The 21,273-nt window shown below is 38.7% G+C and overlaps 1 protein-coding gene across 1 annotated transcript in view; it reads left to right on the forward strand.

Annotated features, from left to right (window-relative positions):
• The window catches only part of RYR2 (ryanodine receptor 2), a 720,715-nt gene that overhangs the window by 636,504 nt on the left and 62,938 nt on the right, over nt 1-21,273 (forward strand). Inside the window, exons 85-88 of the mRNA XM_054975163.1 lie at nt 10,352-10,432; nt 11,432-11,520; nt 13,981-14,109; nt 15,514-15,618. Of these exons, the coding sequence (XP_054831138.1) occupies nt 10,352-10,432; nt 11,432-11,520; nt 13,981-14,109; nt 15,514-15,618 (404 nt within the window). The remainder of the gene's footprint in view (nt 1-10,351; nt 10,433-11,431; nt 11,521-13,980; nt 14,110-15,513; nt 15,619-21,273) is intronic.

Genomic DNA, 21,273 nt, shown 5'->3' on the forward strand with positions numbered 1-21,273 from the left:
TTGATTTATTTGTGTCTGCCAGTCTTTCAATGTCTTATCTTTTATGCTGATAGGTAACATTTGGAACAAAAAATTAATTTTCGGTAAGATATTCATTTTGATTGCAGATATTCTTCCTAACCAGGACAGTTTTAACTTAGACCATCTTTCTAAGTCTTTTTGAATTCTCCTCCACAATGCCTCATAGTTATCTTTAAATAGTATTTCCTTTTGTCCTGTTATATTTATGCCCAGATATTTCACTGCACTTGTTGCTATCTCACATCCTGATGCTTCTCGAACTCTTTCTTCTTCTTGCCTTGTTAAAAACTTGGTAATTATTTTAGTTTTTTTCCTATTGATTTTAAATCCTGAATATTTTCCAAAATTTATGAGCTGATCCATGATGTCTTGTATTGTCTCCTGTGGGTTCAGAATTGTCATAAGCATATCATCTGCATAGTTTATTGCAAGTTGAAGAAATGCAGAGGAAATTAAGCTTTATCAAGCAGAAACACTTTGAGCATGCAAACAAACCAGGCCGATTCCTAGCTTATTGTTTAAGAAATGAAACTGAGAGAAGAAAGATCACAGCAGTCGAAAAACATGATGGAATTACATATATAGAAAAATAAATTCATCAACAATTTAAAGCCTCCCCCCCCCAATTATACGAAAAAGAAATTTCTACGGAACAAGGAATGGAAAACTACATCAAAGATACATTAATCCCAAAGTTTAAATCAGAAGATAAGGAGATGTTGAATCATATTATTACAGTGCAAGAGATTACACAAGCTAATAAAAAAATTAAAAAAGGTAAAGCACCAGGCCCAGATGGATTAACGGCCATGTATTATAAATACTTGGAAGAAGAATTGACACTGCCACTCCAGAAAGTAATGACTAAAATAAGTGAAGATAAGATTCTACCTGAAACGTAGCAGGAGGCACATATATCATTGATTCATAAAGAGGGAAATGATCCAATGTTACCTCAGTCGTACAGATCTATTTCGTTGCTGAGTGTGGATTATAAATTATTCACCTCTATCCTGGCAGAAAGACTTAAAAGATGCATAGCGAACATAATACATCCTGATCAGACAGGCTTTGTCCCAAAGAGATACATGAAAGAGAATGTTCGATTTGTGATTGACACAATGGAGTTAGTGGGGGGGAAAGGACATAAGTCAGCATTTGTTATTTTGGATGCTGAAAAAGCATTTGATAATCTTTCTTGGACTTTTCTATATAAAGTAATACAAAATTTAAATTGTGGCCTAAAGTTTAAAAATTGGATAAAAGGAATTTATGCAAAACAAAAGGCAAAGATTTTAATTAATGGAGTATTAACAGAAGAACTACAAATAGAAAAGGGCACTAGACAAGGATGTCCACTATCACCACAGTTATTTATTTTAGCAATAGAGATTTTTGCTTCAAAGTTAAGACAAGACTCCAAAATAAAAGGTTTGGTAGTAGATGGTGAAGAATTTAAATTGAAATACATCTGACACTTCTAATAAAAAATCAAGATATAATCTATTGTTCTGGTGAGAATGGAAGAAAAGGAGTATCAGGAAACAAATAACCTCCTTTGCTACCACTAGATATGCTCTATGGCACATTGTCTCTATTTGTCTTTCAACCTTCTTCAGATCTTCCTAATAAACTAGGAGATATACAAAACTATTGGAGAAAACTTTGGAGAGGAATCTATGACCCCTGCTGTCTTTTAGATTGTCATCAGGAACTCTGCAGAGTCATAGTTGAGACCTCCCAAATTCTCCATGAATCCATGAGATTCCAGGGGTGGGCCATTCTAGCTGGTCCTGCAAAGTAGGAGAAGCTAACAAATGAGCCTGAAACAGATAATGAATGGTTTGTGATTGTGGTCTCAACATCATTCCCTGAACCAGATCACTAGAATACTGATACCCACCTTATCATGACTACTATGGCTACGATAACAGAACTGTAACATAACATTTCCACAGTATCTGGCCCTTTGTGCTAGTTATCTGAAGTAGAGATGGGCACGAACCAGGAAAAACCCGAACCATGTGGTTTGTGGTTCGTCAAATTTCACGAACTATGAACCACGAACTTTCACGAACCTGCCCCTGGCTCGTTTGGTTCATGAAAACGTCACATCCAGGTTAGAAAATCATTAGTTCCGGGTCAGCAGAAGGTAACTTCCGGGTCAGAAGAAGGTCTGCAGGAAGTCCATCCCCTGTTGCCTAGGAAACATTGATTGGCACCAGGCTGTCTGCAGTGACAAACCAAAAAAATAAACCAAATGAACCAGCCTAAAGTTCATGTTGGTTTGTCGGAAATGGGATCTGACAAACCATGGTTTATGAACCACTAACCAGCCTGGTTCGTGCTTAATTTTGGTTCATATTTCGGTTCATGCTCATCTCTAATCTGGAGTCCTTTGTTTATCTACTTAGGGCCAAACTACATGTTAGGGTGTTTAATTATTGAACAAAGTTTCCTGGATCCAGATTGTTAGACTTGCCATCCCCCTGCCTGAGGTGGAGAACCCCCACCCACCTGGTGGCCCCTGGTCCAACTCACTGGCTGGTGGCGGGGAAAAGAACTAGGGGGAAAGAAGTGTTTGCATGTGCTCCTGTGCTCTTCTGTCATGTCAGTGACAGAAGAGCTGTGGTGTATGCTGTAGACCTGTTCAGTAAAAATCACCTCTAAAGGGGTGGGTTTTACGGAGCTTGACTTCTGTGTACTCCGAAGCACCTCTGTTGCTCTCATTTTCCAATATGATGAGGGAGCTGCTGGCCACACTGAAGCTGAGTTCAGTAAAAACCACCCATTTGGAGGCTATTTTTACTCAACTGGGCTTCAGCATCCCCCACGGCTCTCCATTGCACTCATTTTTCAATGCAACAGGGGAGCTGTGGGGCACACTGCAGACCAGCTCAGTAAAACATGCCCCTTTGGCGGTGTGCCCCACGGCTCCGCCATTGCACCAGAATAGGCTGTCATTTTCTGACATGATGGGGGACCATGGGAGCATGTGCATGCTCTGTGCATGTGCAAAAGATAGGTACACCACTGCTACCTCCCCCCCCTTCTCCTGCACCACCACTTCGGCCCCTGGGGCTCCTGGCCCCTACAACTTGGGTTCTCTGCAGCCACAAAGTCCAAAAGAAAGCCCAAACTGACTCAGAATGCCACTGAGGAGTGAGGAAGGGCTACAATCATCCACCCAAACCATTTCCCCATGTGGAAACAGTACTGGGGGTAGTTATTTCTCTATTTTTGTTGCACCATGTAGAGTACTCTGTGCATGTGGAACAACAAAAATGGGGAAATAACTCCTCCCAACAGCTGTTTTGGTTTGGCAAAACAGCTTGAGGGGGAAGACAGGAGCCCTTCCTCCTCCTGCAGCAGCATTCGGAGCCCTTTAGGAAACCCAAGGTAGCTTCAGGGAACCAGGGCCAAACCTTTTAAAAAACAAAAAAAATGTAGTTTAGCCCTTACTCTGTGCTGGTCTCAATATTGGGCACTGGCTGCATCCAGTATTTCCACTATGAAACCAATTTTACTACCATCCAATTTACCACCAATGCCACATGCTTCCACTTTCTGTGGAACAAGTATAGAATCTCACATGCATTCATTAAATACAAATGCAGCTGTGGTGCATCACCCACAAGATTTTTGTTATATAAGTTCACTCCCTGGGCCATAGCACTGTGTGGATGTGTCGAGCAGAAATGGTACAGTGGCTCAGCTGGTCCTTGAACACATGCTACCTTCATAGAATTTTCTTGCTGTGGGGTACTCTTTGCTTAGACCTGTTTATGGTGCTATACAAAAAAGCAGATCCTTTATTGCTGTAGTGGTGGGGGAAATAGGAGAGGATCCCTCAATGTTTTTCACCCAAACAAAATTGTGCTTCACTCAGACCTTACTATCTTGCTCAAATTAATTTCTGCTTTTCAATTCCTTCAGGCTATCATCTTACCTATCTTTTCCCCCATGCTTCATACTATGAAAGTGCAAAATGAATTCATGTATTAGATGTCATCCTTTTGCAATATTAATAGAATCAATGAATCCCCAAAATACTATAACCTTTTCCTCTTTTGCAGTGGCCTAAATGAGAGGTCTCAAGTCTTGTCCCTAAAATTGTATGGGTGTACCATCCAGTGTTTCCTTGTGTTCCTAGCTGGCAAAGTAGCTTGTCTCAAGCACATCTGGCAAGAGCTATTGAATCACCCCCTACTTTTTACAATGTGTTCCTCCACAATGCTTATGTAGACATGCAACATGAGTAGCCACTTCACCTTTCATTTCCCACTATGCTCTTGACATCGGGGTATGACAGGATGCATTTGGCCAAGAAGTACTTCATACAATTTTCTCTTTAGAAAATGTCACCAAGGTAGGTTAGATTGCTCCTCTCCCAGATTAGGAGACTGTAGAGACCATGAAGAAGAAAATCAGGTTACTTACATGTGATTGATATTTTTAGAAGGGTCATCTCTACAGTCACACAACCCACTGTCCTTCCCCACCACTGGCATCTCAGTTACCACATTTTAGAAAAGAGTCTGAAGAACTGAGTGGGAAGGCACTTACCATCCCTTCAAATAGAGTTGCCAATTTCCAGGTGGGACCTAGAGATGTCCTAGAATTACAACTGATCTCTTTTTTTTAATAAAGTTTTTATTGGATGGGTTAACACATATTCATTATACATCCTTTCAAATATTCCCCATTATCTTAATACACGCATCCCACCCCTCCCCCTTTTCTATATTGACTCCCAACAGCACTATAACCCCATTATTTCTTATCGTTAACTCTAGATCTCGTCTGTCCCTATTATTAAAGGCAAAGTTCTTACTACTTCATTTTTAATTCTTAATAATTATCGAGATACCATAATTGTCCTTTTACATCCCATTTCTTTTTAAAATAATTTTTAAATTTCTCCCAGTCCATAATAAATTCCTTTGGATCTTGTTCTCTTAATTTCCTTGTTAATTTGTCCATTTCCGCCATGTAAAACAGTTTTTGAATTCAATCTTCCACTTCTGGAGAATTACAACTGATCTCCAGACTACCGAGATCAGTTTCCCTGGAGAAAATGGTGCTTTGCAAGGTAGACTCCATGATATTATACCTTGTTGACATCCATTTCCTCTCCAAACCTCTCCTTCCTCAAGCCCCACCCCCAAAGTTTCATCAGTTTCCCAACCTAGAGTTGGCAACTTGACCTTAAAAGCATGTACAAAGAGGTAAAAGTCTCCCTTGGGATAAGAGAGTTTAGGGCTACTTTCTTGGCTAGAGCCATAGATCTTTCCAGAGTAGCTTCTGTGCTAATGCAGAATCAATATACGTAACTGCAGATGGCTACTTGAAGAAAGTCAGTTACCTTTTAAAAAGCTTTATTTTGGTCATTTTACTAATGCTGAGAATTCTCTTGGTATGACATCTTTATTATGTCAAATCCATCATTAGACAGTGAAGAGAAAGTTGAAAGTTAGTTGCCAGCAGCTGTGACTGGCATCTTCAGAGGAGGGGGTCTCTACTGTCTTTTGCTGATCGTAGCATCTGTTGTATTTTTCTGGTGGGTCTGAATACTGTTTGTAGGTTGTGCTTTTTCATAAGTTTTCCCATCTGATCAGTGATTCCTTTGATATATGGCAAAAACACATTTCCTGTGGGAGACTGCTTTTCCTTAGTTGTTTGATTTATCCTTGGTTTAATCGTTCTTCTGATTTCATTTCTGGAGTAGCCATTTGCTTGAAGCACGTGGTTTAGATGATTAATTTCCTTGTTGAGAAAGTGCAGTTCACATAAAATAATAATAATAATAATAATAATAATAATAATAATAATAATAAAATCCTGCAGATAAGATTAGCATATCAACCACCAATCCATATGCAAAAGAACCTTCTCGGGATACTGTGAAGCTTCCCCTCATTAGCATTCCACACTCTGGGAAACTCTAACAGGATGACTCAGCCCAAACCCACCTTCCTGAGTAGATATAAATTGTCTGCTAACATCTTCTCCACACATTGACACTGAGAGATCTCTGTCTTTCAGTGCTACACCTCTGAAGATGCCAGTCATAGCTGCTGGCAAAATGTCAGGAACTACAATGCCAAGACCACAGCCATACAGCCCGGGAAATCTACAACAACTAACGTTCTCCAGCCGTGAAAGCCTTCGACAATATAAAGTTGAAAGTGTTGTTGAATACCTTGAAACTGCATTTAATACATAGCAGAAATTATCGCAAACATACTGTTATAGTTGCTCTGGCACACACAAACACAGACCATTCCTACATCCCCTTGTATCGTGAAAAGTTGATGCTGGAAGTTGCAGAACTTCCATGGATGAATAAGCCACATTGGTTGGGGGATTGCAATAATGCAGAATCAGATAAAATCACCCCTCCTCCTTTTTCCATCAGTACATCCTTGAATAGAAGAGGATTTCCACTCCTCATTTCAGCACTGCAGTCTGCCTGGATTTATTCATAATTTTAGTAACCTCCAACACCAGCTATTTGAGTATAATAAAGGACTGCTGGAGAAAGGGAGAGCAGGGAATATCCATATCCACTGGAGTAGCGTGTTGATGGTTGTATTTAAGTAAGTCCTACTGAGTTTTATGGAACTTGTTTCCTAGTTAGTATGCCTAGCAACATAAGAAGGCAGGTAGGGATTGCTGATTCAAACAACTCCATTACCCTCCAATTTTAAATGCTTCCTATTTCTTTCAAACATTGCTCAGTTCCAGAGCACAACACATCCTTGTTGGATAGATCCCTTGTAAAAAAATGTTTCCCACAAATTCTCCTCTCCCTGGAGGCTTATGATAGTTTTAGTGGATGTAGTGACTATGAAATGACCTGCACTTTCCAAGTAGGTAACCATGTTGGCTTGCAGTTGAACAGCAGGATTTGAGTCCAGTGGCACCTTAGAGACCAACAAGATTTTCACGGTATAAGCTTTCAAGAGTCAGTGTTCTTTTATTTGAAGATTTGCTTATACCTTGAAAATCTTGTTGGTCTCTAAGGTGTCACTGGACTCAAATCCTGCTGTGCTTTCCAAGAAAAGCTCAGGTTACTGTTAACTGTATCTAGTAATCTAGATTGCAGTTCTGTAATCTAGTACTTGGTGGTGGAATAGAAAAATAAAGATGCATTCAATAGCCCATTTTTAATGGCTGTATATGGTAAATGTAGGACATACTTTATGTTTCTATAATTCAGTGCTATTTATTTTCGTCTGTAATGATCTAGTAACCAGTAACAAAAGCTTGCACCTTTTTCTGGAAAATATGGGCATCATTTTTGGGCGTCTCTTGTGGTCTCTAGTGATTCATTCATGGATAAAATGGTTGGTAGTGCAATAAACCAAGTACATATTTATCAGGTATGATTGTAGAATCCTACTCAGTCCTCTCCCACCAGATTTGATCTATGGTACATCTGATAAGAAGGGTTCACACCTTTTGATGCCAAAAATATATTTTTTAAAAATTCAGTACACAGAGAAAGATTTAAAGAATTTTTTGGTATTGTTATTGTTCTAATAAGAGATAGGCACAAACTGGGAAAAAAACTAACTGTTTGGTTTGTAGTTCATTGCATTTCATGAACCGTGAACTTTCATGAACCTGCCCCGGTTCGCAAACTAGTTCGTTTAGTTCGTGGAAACATCACATCTGTTACCTAGGAAACTGATTGATTGGTGCCATGCTGTCTGCAGTGATGAACCCAAAAATGAACTGAACGAACCAGCCTCAAGTTCATGGCTGTTTGTCAGAAATGGGCTCTGACGAACTGCCGGTTCGTGAACCTCGAACCAGCCCAGTTCGTGCCTAATTTTGGTTTGTGCCCATCTCTAGTTCTAATATTGCAACACTTAGGGGCACTATTCCCAGGAAGTTGAAATCCCCACCCCCACTGCCCTTTATCTGTGTTCTTCCTGGAGAAAATTTGGAAGGATATTCTCTCTTTAATCCTTGGGTTCCCTGTCTTAAGGTACTGCAAAATTTGACAGAAAATCATTAGAGTAAAACCCTTAGATTAAAGAAGGGACAAATCCTAATCCAGATAGGTCCGTAGAACAATGTTTATCCCCAATATTTGCTACAGAAGCTGTGCTGTCTATACACATATAACAAGGGTTAATCACAGTTAAAATGTTGGAATGGAAAGAAGGAAACTTGCTCTACTGGATTTTTCCTTTTGCTTTTTAAATGGCAGCTTCACCACACAACTAAATTTTCTTCTCAATTTATAGTACTGAACATGTTTGCCACTGTTAGTAGTATGAGACCAAGAATAGAGATCATAATTAATGGACACTTAAGCACTTTCAAGAGAATACATACACTACTTTTATATCTGCCAGACATCACTTATTTTTTCTCAGGTTCCCCATGATGCAAACATATAATCATCTGTATGTGTAACAATATCCTTGATATTCAACGTGAACAGTGGAAATATTTTAGCCAAAGAGTAATATATAAGGAATTCTGTACTTCTAAATCTTTGGAAATTCTTCATACTGAACTGTTTCTTACAGTGAATAACAACACACACACACACACACACACACACACTAATTTTTTAAAAAGTTTTCTAGCTTGGATGACCTGTTTTGTTTATTTAAGCAACACTTGTTGTCTTCTACTGTATTCTGTTTCTCCCATACCACCTTCTCTCTTGATAGTGTCCATCTTATGTGATTTTTAAAATTACATTCTGTATAATGGGAGGGAAAGCAGCATGGTATAGCCCAATCTCATCAGATTTTGGAAACTAAGCAGGGTTGGTACTTGAATGGAAGACTCCCAAGGAAGACTTTGCAGAGGAAGGCAATAGCAAACTACTTCTGCTTCTCACTTACGTTGAAAGCCCCTTGCTGGGGCAACTATGTCAGGGGTGACTTGAGGGCACTTTACACACACATTCTATGTAATAAATAGTAAAGTGTGCTGCTGAATCACAACTGATTCATTGTGACCCCGTGAAGTTCCACCTCATGGGGTTTTTAAGGCAAGAGATAAGCAAAGGTGGTTTGCCATTGCCTTCCTCTCCATAGCAGCCCCAGTCTTCTTTGATAGTCTCCAATCCAAGTGTCAACCCTGCTTAGTTTCCAAGCTCTGATGAGATCAAGTTAGACTGGGCTATTAGAGCTGCTGTAGAGATCATTGGAATTCTTTATTTAAAAATACCTCAATTCTGTATTTCTTGTTCATAGTTTGATAATGTTGAAAGTTTGCAATCTTTTAAAAAGACACAGGTTTGTTATTTTCCCCTTGACTGATATTTTTGGAAGATAACCAGGGGGTGTGGTTTAGTGGTAGAGCATCTGCTTGGCATGCAGAAGTTCCCAGATTCAATCCGCAGTTGGAGGGACCAGGGATCAGGTGATATGAAAGATTTCTGCCTGAACCCTGGAAAGCCACTGTCAGTCAGAGTATACAATATTGATCTTGATGGACAATATAAGGCAGCTTCATGTGTTCATGTTACTCCTGAACAAATGTATTGCAGATGGTCCTTAATAGCCCTTGCTTGTTTCTGATGATAAAATCAAAAGCTTAATACGCTGATGGTAAAGATGGTCTTTTACTTTTAAATCCTCTCCCTGTTGTTAATAAAGAGTTAACACAGCAAGATCTCCAGCAACTAATCCAACAAGTTATTTTCTGCCTTCAACAGTTACAACTAAATTTATTACACTCAGTATTCCACTACACAATTACTTTTGTATTCCGGATTCTGTATGCAGCAGGGAACAGGGAAGAATTCTGAAAGAGCCTTCTTTGGGGCAGTGGCTGGTAATCTTCTCTCAATAGCTTATTTTGACCACACTTGAGTAACTGAAGCAGGTTAGATGTCAACCATTGTATATTCATGAACACAAAGTTCAAATAGAGAGCATTTCTAAAATGTTGCCAAGCCCATGCTGCCACATGTTCTGAAAAGGTGTATTAATACATTTAATCATTTTTCTTATGATTAATTAACTAATTGATTGATTGATTAATTTTATTTTTAACCCGCCCTCCCCACAAGCGGGCTCAGGGTGAGGTACAACATTGATTAAAATACAGCTTTAAATCAATTATAAAAACAGATAAAAACAGATAAAATACTGTGCCCGTTTTGGGGCAACCAGAGGGAGTGGACTCTCCATACCCCTTGTAGAGGGAGACCTCTACAATAAAGGCAGTAGTCTGAAAGTGAATATGTTATGTATCAATTCTGAAACAATATGATATGATAAACTTAGCATAAATTAGCTGTATATGTGAGGGAACAGAGTTTTGTAATACTGAACTAGCATCTGATTTTCCACAGGAGAAAAGGTGATGCAGGATGATGAATTTACTTGTGATCTCTTCCGGTTCCTTCAGTTGCTCTGTGAAGGACACAACTCAGGTTTGTTAATAGAAGGGCAGTGATCAAGTGCTGAAGAAACCATCTTTTTAAAAACTCAGTGCAGAAGTTTAATAACTTTTATTTATTCCAAATGAATATATAAACAGAAGATTTTTGTAAATTAAAAATACTGATGATCTTATTTTTAACATTGAAAAAATCATTGTGCCATTTACAGGGCATGAATTAACATGCAAAGGAAATTAAATAGTGAAACAAACCATTCTTCTATGAGGGTTCTTTTATTCCCTCAGTTTAAAATACTTTGGATTGTTTCTCCTTCTCATGTCCAAAGTAGACAGTACCACTAGTCATGAAATTAACTCTCCTTCTAATGCAAATGAAGGTAGAGCAGAAAGTGGGTTTAATGCTTTTCCAAGAGTGTTTTCCACTTTTCCCTCTTATTGCAATTCAGTGACTCAGTGCAGCAAAAAAGTGTAGTATACTCAAGAACCAGAAAGTGCTTTTATAACTGTACGTTATACATATAACTCAATTCTAAGAGCCAGTTTGGTGTAGTGGTTAAGAGCGCAGGACTCTAATCTGGATAACTGGGTTTGATTCCCCATTCCTCTGCTTGAAGCCAGCTGGGTGACCGTGGGTGAGTCACAGCCTCTAGGAGCTCTCTCTCAGCCCCACTCACCTCACAGGGTGTTTTGTTGAGGAGATAATAATAACATACTTTGTAAACCACTCTGGGTGAACATTAAGTTGTCCTGAAGGGACAATCAAATGTTGTTGTTGTTATTGTTAAGCACATTTGTGCCTTTCTCTAAACCCCTTGACCTAAGCAGCCTTAGAAAAGTGTAGCTCAGTTTAGGATGGCGCTTGTAGTCTTCAATATGCTAAAAAAACTGAGCATTATTAAGAAGTTTGACAAAGGACGTACAGATATTAACAGAAAGTGTACATATTTTGTAATGTTGCAATAGACAGGTAATTTCCAAGAAATTTAAGACTGAGATAAATGTTAATTCATTCTAATTTTCTTTTTCTAAGATTTTCAGAATTACTTGAGGACTCAGACTGGTAACAATACAACTGTCAATATTATCATATCTACTGTGGATTATTTATTGAGAGTTCAGGTAAAATATTGCGTATGTGAACTGTAATTAATGAGTTGTTTGGAAAAGAATTGCACCATATGGTTGGCCTTATAACATTAGAGTTTTACTATGTCATAAAATTAATGTATGGGTTTTAACTGGTTAGTTATGAAGTATAGTAACATTATTTTACCTCCACTATATTATTTATATATGGAGCTGGCTGGTTTCCTCTCCTCAAAAGCATCACAATAAAGTGTAGTCTTATGTAAGAAAGAGCCACCTATTATCTGTGATAAGCAAACTTATGATTCCCATTACTATCTGATAGCTCCATTATTTCTCATAATAAAAAGTCTACTGGGGAGAAACTGCCCCCCCCAAATTAAATTGTTGGAAAGCAAACAGATCTCCTATCCACACATACCAGCATAGTGCTAAACTGTCGGAATGCCATCGTCTTCCTAGCATGATTTCTGACATCATCATGCCATGATGCCGCTCTTGTGGCACGATGATGTCAGAAATTGCGCCATGAAGATGCTGGCATTCCAACAGTTTAGCGCTATGCAGGTACGTGTGGATTCAGCCATTGTGTAGGATAACTGTTTGGGATCCATAGAGATATTCAATTATACTTTAAAATGTGTACTAATGAAACAATCTGTTCAGAATCCAAAGTTCCCCGACTTAAAAATTTCTGTCCCTTTATTATCCACCTCATCAATTTATCTCATAGCAGTTCAGCACCAGCTTTCTACCATTATGATCCTTCCCTGTTTCCAGATTCCTATATTCTCTTGAAATCAGTAGTCCTCCCTACTGTTGGCCAGAAACTCATATTTAGTGATACACTGCCTCTGAACATGAAGGTTCCATTTAAGCTATCATAGCTTTTAAAGTCAAATAACTCATCTCAAGGCAGCATTTTTAATGATAGGATGATCAGAATTTATATAGCATTTCAAAGATGGCAGCTCCATAGATTTATACAAGGGCATTACAATACTGCTGACTTTATATTCAATCCCTTTCTTAACAATCTCTAGCATGGAATTTGCCTTTTTCACACTGCTGCACACTGAGCCAATGTTTTCCTTGGGGCATGACCTCAAGATCTCTTTCCTGATTAGGAACCCAACAATTCAGAGTCCCATTAGTGCAAGGATCCCCAAGACAGCACCTGTGGGCACCATAGTGCCCACTGATACCTTTCCAGGCACCTACAGTTTTTAAAAGTGGGTTGGGCTTTTGCCCAGCAGGGCTTCTGACAAGCTGTGTGTATGCAAGTAAATATTTTAAAACAATATGTTCATTTTAAAAGGCATCTGCCTATAATGTTAAACAGTTGCTATTAGAGTTATGTATAACCTCACTTCCTGACATTTGGTGGTTGGCTCTGCCTCCTGCAGCAGCCATTTTGTGGTTATACCAACGATACTGTGTCAGAATTTGAAAGGTCCCTGCAGGCTAGGAAAGAGTATATGAAGTTAGGATAGTTTTTCTCTATAATAAATGGTTTGAAGGAATGATTATTTGGAGACAGAGATATCAGAAAGAGAATAACTGCTCAACCTAACTACTGAAAAAGGAAAATAAAATAAATAGGCAGAACTAGGTCTATTATTTAGCAGTACATGTTTCCAAAATTTAGTAATTCACACATGAAATACCTCTGATAACCCTATAAAGCCAATTTGGTGTAGTGGTTAAGAGCAACAGGACTCTAATCTGGAGAACCGGGTTTGATTCCCCACTCCTCTGCTTGAAGCCAGCTGGTTGACTTTGGGTCAGTTACTGCTCTTCCAGAGCTCTCTCTGCCCCACCCTCTTCACAGGGTGATTGTCTTGAGGATAATAACAAACTTTGTGGACATTAAGTTTTCCTGAAGGGTGGTTTAGAATTTTAATGTTATGATGTTATTAAAGTTCTTACCAACCAATGCTGCCCCACATATTTTAATGATGCCAGCAAAGGTAAAACTGTTTCCTCCCTTGACATTAGGGTTGCATATATTACTGACTATGCAGAAGTATGGATCAGAGTTGTTAGCAAGAACTGTTCATTATAGGTTGCTTTATAGAGGCAATAGACTCAACTTCTATGAGAATTACAAAAAAATACCAAACAGTAAGTACAAGAAATGTCTTTATATAAAGCGCCTCTGCTATGGTTAGGGATGGAACAAGGTCACACCATTACCATTTTGTGCATGTTTATTTGAATAGTACTTGGTACTATGTATCTGATTCATTGCTGATAAGACTTAGAATAATTTCATGAAAAACTACAAGTGAATATTTTCATTGTGTACCCAAGTTTTTAAATAGTGATTTTAATGAGAGTGTTTAAAATTCAAAAATCTGCATTCAGAGTTTGCCCTCATAGTTCTAGGGAATTGATAAACATTTTGCTATCTTTATATACTTTGCCAAATGTGAATTTATGATGATGAATTGTGGATGCTTGTACTTTCTATATTTTTTCTCCTCTTTTCAGGAATCAATTAGTGATTTCTATTGGTATTATTCTGGAAAGGATGTTATTGATGAACAAGGACAACGTAATTTCTCTAAAGCAATTCAAGTTGCAAAGCAGGTCTTCAATACTCTCACAGAATACATTCAGGTAACATCAAAGAACTACCTTACGTTTGGATATTTTTTAAAAACAAAAGCGTATTTGAATATAGGAATAGGGTTGTAGATGGAATTAATTTTCCATGTAGAAAGCAGACATTGCTGAGACATCAAATTCTGAAAAGAATCTCAGATGGCCTTGATTGCTTAAAGAAGCCTGCAAACACTGGCCTTACAACAGATGATTTCTGGACAGAATATGCTTTCATTGCATATAGTCATTGCATATATTGCTTTAACATTGGTGAAAGGACTATTTATTGAAGATACCTGACTTAAGGGACTAATTCAAAGTTTTTAAACAGGCAGTTTTTTATATTTATACTAGGGATGTGCGCTTTGGGTATCCGATTCGGGTAAAATACCCAAATCGGGCCCGATTCAGAAAGCTTCAGTATTTCTAAATCAGGGCCAGCATGCCCCGAATATTTTCCAGGTGCACACCCCTAGTTTATACAAGGATTAGGAAGTTTCATTTTATTAAACTTTTTATCAATATGCAGTTTAGGCAAATGTGCATATCAAAACCATCATATATTTCACTAGTGTGGAACAGGTTCTGTTAAAAAGAATGCAATACACATTAAAGGTGTTTGAAAATTACTTTACCCTCTAAAGAACTATGAGTTGTATCCAGTGCTTTCTTTTCCTAAAAAAGCAGTGCAAGTACTCATGACATTCACTGGGGCCTGAGCCCAACAGCCAAAAGTGGTGCTGGAACTGCAGAAAGGCTGGTACTTTAGAAAGTGGTATTAGTACTGTGTACCAGTGCATACCACCGCACCCCCTAAAAGTCCTGGTTGTATCCCAAAAAAACTGTCCATCAGGGGATGTTCAGGAGTAGTACAAAATGTTGCACAGTGCGCTGCTGCTGAAGTAGAAAATGTGCAGAACTTGTGGAGTTCTCTCCTGCAACTTGCTTGTGAAATACCTACTACTGATGTGCATTCTGATTCCCTTTGCAATTAACCTTATAAAAAGGTTCTGGCATATTTAAAACTCATTTTCTTAATGCTGAACTAAGTGCAGAAGCTTCTTTATGCAAATAGTGCTCCCCTTCTGCAATGTCTTTATCATTTGTTTAAATATATATAGTTTTGTGTACTTACATGGATATGTGTGTGTGTGAAACAATGTGTGTGAAACAATGCTCTTTATTTGAAATGAAATAGGGAAGGTTGTTTTCATGGGAGACCCATGGGGCTCAGGGTGAGCATGTGAATAATAAATAATTGCTTTTGTACAATAGAAGTGCTTTCATATTAATTTCATTAGTAGTTCCTATTACTGGCATATGATGGCTATCAACTGACAGGTGAACTAGATACAGTTTGTCTCCCTATTCTTAACATGGTAACACTGTTTTTCTTTTGGATTGATGGAATTTCTGCAGGGGCCTTGTACTGGTAACCAACAGAGTCTGGCACATAGCAGGCTGTGGGATGCAGTGGTTGGTTTCCTTCATGTGTTTGCTCACATGCAGATGAAGTTGTCTCAGGTACAGAATTATGTTTTTGGTTTTTTAAAGATAGATTACTAAAGATAGATTATTAAAGAAGATATAACCATTATATGTTGGAACAAATTTCTTTGTATAATACAGTTTATATTTATTTATTTATGTCATTTATAGTCTTCCTTTCTCACTGAGACTCAAGGCAGATTACATAGTATGAAATTAGTACAATCAGTATCAAGTACATTTCAATACAGTATCAAGGACATTTCCATAAACAATGCCATAGGGTAAATAGATACAAGTTTAAAAGACATAGTATTAGCAAGAATCCAATACAGAGTAGAAAAAATACTGAAACAGAACATAATAAATTCAAGGACTGACATTAGACAACATGGAACACAGGTGGTACATAGGAGTACATATTTAAAGCAACAGATAATATGTAAGGCAATTTAGTGGAGCCTCCTAGTTAACTTAGATGGGAGACCTATGTATAGAGCATTACAAAAGTCAAGCTTGATGTTACCATAGCATAGATCTAAGTGGCCAGGTCAGCCGTGTCAAGATAAGAAGCCATCTTCTAGGCTAGAGTGAGGTTGTAGAAAGCATTTTTTGCCGCTGCCTTAACTTGTTTTTCTAGTAATAACCCTAGATTCAGTATAACCCCTAGTCTGCAAGGGTCAGACAAACTCCATCAAAAGTGGGGAGTACAATGACCTTCAAGATCTCTGGCTTCCCAACAAGCATCACTTCAGTCTTGTCTGGGTTCAATTTCAATGTTTTGTTTTTCAATCATTTCACCACGGCTGTCAGGCAGTTATCTAAGATTTCTACTGCATCCTGTGCGGACCTGGATAGTGAGATACAGAGTTGGGTGTCATCTGCATATTGATGACATCCAACTCCATAGCTGCGAATGAGTAATCCTAAAGGCTTTACGTAGAGGTTGAATAACATGGGAGATAAGATTGCACCCTGCGGAACTCCGCAAGATAGTTCCCATTCTGTAGATAGCTGATCTCCAATGGCAATCCTTTGAGTCCACTCCAAGAGAAATGATTTAAACCAGTCCAGGGCACATCCTTTGATACCCACTTCTATTTCTAAATGCCTCGACAGGATGGCATGGTCTACTGTATCGAAGACTGCAGATAGATCCAATAGAAGCAATAAGGAGGCATGGCCTTTGTCTATATTCAGACGAAGATCATCCATTAATGCTACTAGTACTGTCTATGTCCCATGCCCTCATCTGAATCCTGACTGGAAAGGGTCCAGAGCGCTAGAGTTATCAAAGAAGATTTGGAGTTGGTCAGCTACTGCTCTCTCAGTCACTTTGCCCAGATAGGGCAGATTAGAGACTGGTCACATCATTTTTGTTTAGAGATGGTTTTTTAAGTAGCGGATGGATAACCGCCTGTGAGCTGCCGGGGAAAGCTGCCCTGAGTTAGCGATTGATTTACATTATACCTCAGTGGTTCACTTATGTGGTCCTTACTTGATGTTAACAGCCAGGATGGGCAAGGATCATGTGCACAAGTAGTGGCTTTCATAGACATCCAGATCCTGTTAAGATCTGTCATTGTGATTGCTTCAAAACAGTCCAAATGTAAGCTAGATGGTGTATTAAGCATTTCTTCTATCATGTTTGCATTGCAGCTAGCATCTAGGTCAGAGTGTATTCATGCTATTTTATCAGAAAAAAACTTAGCAAAGGCCTTGCAGCTAATTGGCTGTTCTTGGGACTGTAAAGGTTCAGATTTAGGAGTTAGGAGGTGTCTGGATAGCTTAAACAATTGTGATGGTTGTAAGCTAGCCGACGCAATATTTGCTGAGAAATAACGTTTCTTTCCCGCTTTCATTTCCGCTTCATAGGTTCTCTAGTGGGTTCTGTAGCACATTCTATGTGCTTCCAATGCGAGTCTTTTGCCAGTGCCTTTCTGGACATCTTCCAGCCCTCTTTAAGTCAGCCAGCTCTGTGGTAAACCATGGGGCTGGCATCCATCCCAAGGGCTGGAGCGGTCGATAAGGAGCAATGGTGTCAATAGCTTCAAAGAGCTTTGCATTCCACGCTCCTACAGCAGTTACCATGGGGCATGTGTCTGGAATTCTAAAATCCCCAAAGGCATTTTTGAATCTAGAAGGGTCCATGAGCCTTTGTGGGCAAATCATTGTAACTGGACCCCCTATTTTGTGGCGAGTTGGAGCTGTATTCACTGTTGCTTTTAGCAAATGCCCATTAGTAGCCAAGTCCTCTCATTACTATTGTGGAACCTAAGGGAGTGGCACTGTAGAATGAGGGAGGGCAGTGCAATTGATTTTATCTCTAAATTTGATATAATCCTTAGACAGGAAACCTGGTGTATAGAGGAGCTTTCACTGAATGGCTATAAATCATTTGTCTTATCAGCAGAGGTATCTCCGCATGGTAGAACCAAAGGTGGGCTCTGCATTTTAATCTCCACCTCACTGAAAATAATGATAGTGGAGCTGTTCCAGTATGATCATTTTGCTATGGCTCTGCTACTTCAGCTTCAAGACATACTGGCTAATTGTAAATCTGTATTTTTAATTGTGTAATTTGAAACGTTTATGGTTTTAACTGGTATTAATTATTTAATGTGTTTTAATTGTACGTGGTTGTAATCCTCCCTGAGCTTGCTGGTGTGGGGAGGGCAGAATATAAATCAAATAAATAAATAAATTATGTCTACTCTCCCTCTGCTAGAACTAACATGCAAACCTCGGTAATTTTGCTCGAGCTTGAATCCTGTTTACAGGACACAATATCGATTTCCCCTTCAGTTTATGATTTCAATGCCTAGATTGGATCTGATTATCATAGTTCGTTTGTCAAGAATAGTTATTGCCCACTCAGGGTCAATAGCACAGCTTTACTACTAAATAGGCTCTCAAAAGATACAAAAGTCAACTTTGCGGGCCATTTGTTAAGTCAAATAATAAGTAGAATCAATCTTTATGTATTGAATGGGTCCCTCCCAAATGACCACCTTGCCGAATTTACATACTGGTTGGGTGATAGGATGAGCATTATCGACTATATTATGGTTTCTGAAGATATGGTCCAATATACACAGTTTTTTTGAGGTGGCTTCCTATTGTGACAGTGACCATTTACCCCTTGTTCTAAAGATAGACATGCAAAAGGCAGATAAACCTCTTAACTCCTACTCAGGTTCTGTACAAGGTGACAAATACTGCCGACCCAGATGAAAAATCTCATTGGGCAGGACTCTGACCAAAACTCTGCAATCAGAGGCTGTAAATGACATCTCCCATAAACTAGCAGCAGCAGACAATATAGAATCCTACCTTGGGGAATATGAGCTAATTCAGGGAGAACTTCAAAAGGTTTTGAAATCTTCTAAATCTGGACCCCAGAGACTTGGCTTAGATATCCATAGATTTTGGTTTGATAAGGAGTGCAGTAATGTAAAGAAATCTCTGAATGTGAATTATGCCAAATACAGGCTCAACCCAGAGGCTTGTTGGCTTTGAAATACCAAAAAGCCCAGTATAAGGCCCTCATTAGAAGGAAGAAACAGGAATCTATCCAGTTAGCCTGGGATTAACTTAGAAAGGCAGTAAGGGAGAAGAACTCAACCTTGTTTTGTAGATTGGTTTCAAATCTCCCAGGTAGTCCTTCAACTATTAGAAATAACTCCATCTTACCTAGTACCTAGGGAGAACTATTATACGAGCCTGTATGGGGATATAACTATGATTCTGTTTCTGTTGATGTTAACAGTTTACCAAACTAACCCCCCCCCCACCCACATGGATACTAAGGAGGTGAAGTGGCTCATAGATACTTTGAAGTCTGGGAAAGCCCCAGGTATAGATCTAATATAGAGAGTTGGGATACTCGGACCCGCCAGGATCTTGTATCATTTAGACGGGCCTGTAAGACAGAAATGTTCCACCAGGCATATGGTGGAGGCTAATTTTTAGCCCATCATTGCCGAGCCTTCCACCAGTCTCCCTCTACAAGGGGTATGGAGAGTCCACTCCCGCTGGTTGCCCCAAAAGGGGCACAGTATTTGATCCATTTTTAATTGATTTTAAGTTATATTTTAACCAATGTTGTACCTTGCCCTGAGCCCGCTTGCGGGGAGGGTGGGTTAAAAACAAAATAAATAAATAATAAATAAATAAATAAATAAATAATCCCCCCAGAGCTTATAAAGCATAATGCAGAGCGGTGGGCACCTGTTTTGGTTTCATTATTTATACAAAAAGACCAAACTGGAAAAATCTCTAAGGACTAGGGAGTCTGTTATAATTTCCCTTTACAAAAAAAATAACAAAAATGACCCCAATAATTATAGACCAATCAGTTTGTTTAGCATAGTAAGCAAACTCTATACAAGACACTTATAGAAATTAAGGGATTGGCCGGAAAACGAATCCTACTTAGCAGAAGAACAGGCCAGCTTTAGGGAGGGTTGTTCCACTCTACATCAATGTATGTTATTAGATCATTTGATCGCAAAATATTTCTTCAATTCAAGTGTGTCACTTTTAGCTGCCTTTCTGGATCTGAAATCAGCCTTTGACTAAGTCTCCAGAGTTATTTTATGGGTAAGCTGAGAGCCACAAGTATAGATAGACATTTACTATTCTTAATACAGGCTCTATACATCTATATGGGTCAGGTGTACCTCCCAAGGTCATCTCACAGACCCTATCAGAACTGACGGGGGGGGGGGTCAAACAAGGTTATCTTCTTGTGTTCCTTCTTTTTAACTTTTATATTAATGATTTGATAACACACGTAAATAAGCCTGTATTCCATCCCCCAAGGCTAGGTAATAAACATATAGGGGTACTTTTATATACAGATGATGCTGTTTTACTCTCAAGGACTCCAATTGGACTTAGAATAGCTATGAGTTATTTTGCGCAGTACTGCCAAGAAAACAATCTAGAAGTTAATTACTCTAAAACAAAAGTGATGGCCTTTGCAAAAAACAAATCCCCAGAAACGTATTGGTCTTTAAACTCTATCCCTATAGAACAAGCTTCATATTTTAAGTATTTGGGTGTCTTTTTCCAGGTGAATGGCTCAAGAACTGTTAATATAAACTCTGCTGTGTCAGATGCCAAAAGGAGTTTATTTATTTATTTATTTACTTAGATTTATAGTCCGCCCTCCCCAACCAAGTGGGCTCAGGGCAGATTACAACAATTTAAAACACAGTACACAATACATCAGCAATAGCCATTTAAAATATAAATAATACAAATCATTCATTTAAAACATTGGCACCATATTTTATTTTTATTTATTCAATTTATATATAAATACAATCCAAAAATTCTATTGGCATAAAGAGGGGCCTGATAGCAGCGCTCAGATTATTCAAGGCCAAATCTCTTACTCAGCTTATATATGGAGCCCTTATAAATATTACCTCAAATCTAAGGAAACTGGAAACGGCTCAATCTAAATTTTTGAGAACTATCCTACAAGTGCCCCATGGCATCCCAAATACACTCATCTGAATTGAAAAAGGTACAATCTCGGTAGAGGCAAGGCTGTGGATCGCAGTGATTTTGTATTGGCTAAAACTAGTATTCCTACCCAAAGGGCTGATAAGTTTAATAATTCAGGATTCCCCCTTTGTTCCCCCTGGCTTAGGTCATTGGATAAGGAATATAGTCTTTCAA

Source organism: Eublepharis macularius, chromosome 1 (assembly GCF_028583425.1).
Source record: "Eublepharis macularius isolate TG4126 chromosome 1, MPM_Emac_v1.0, whole genome shotgun sequence".
NCBI classification, from domain to species: Eukaryota; Metazoa; Chordata; class Lepidosauria; order Squamata; family Eublepharidae; genus Eublepharis; species Eublepharis macularius.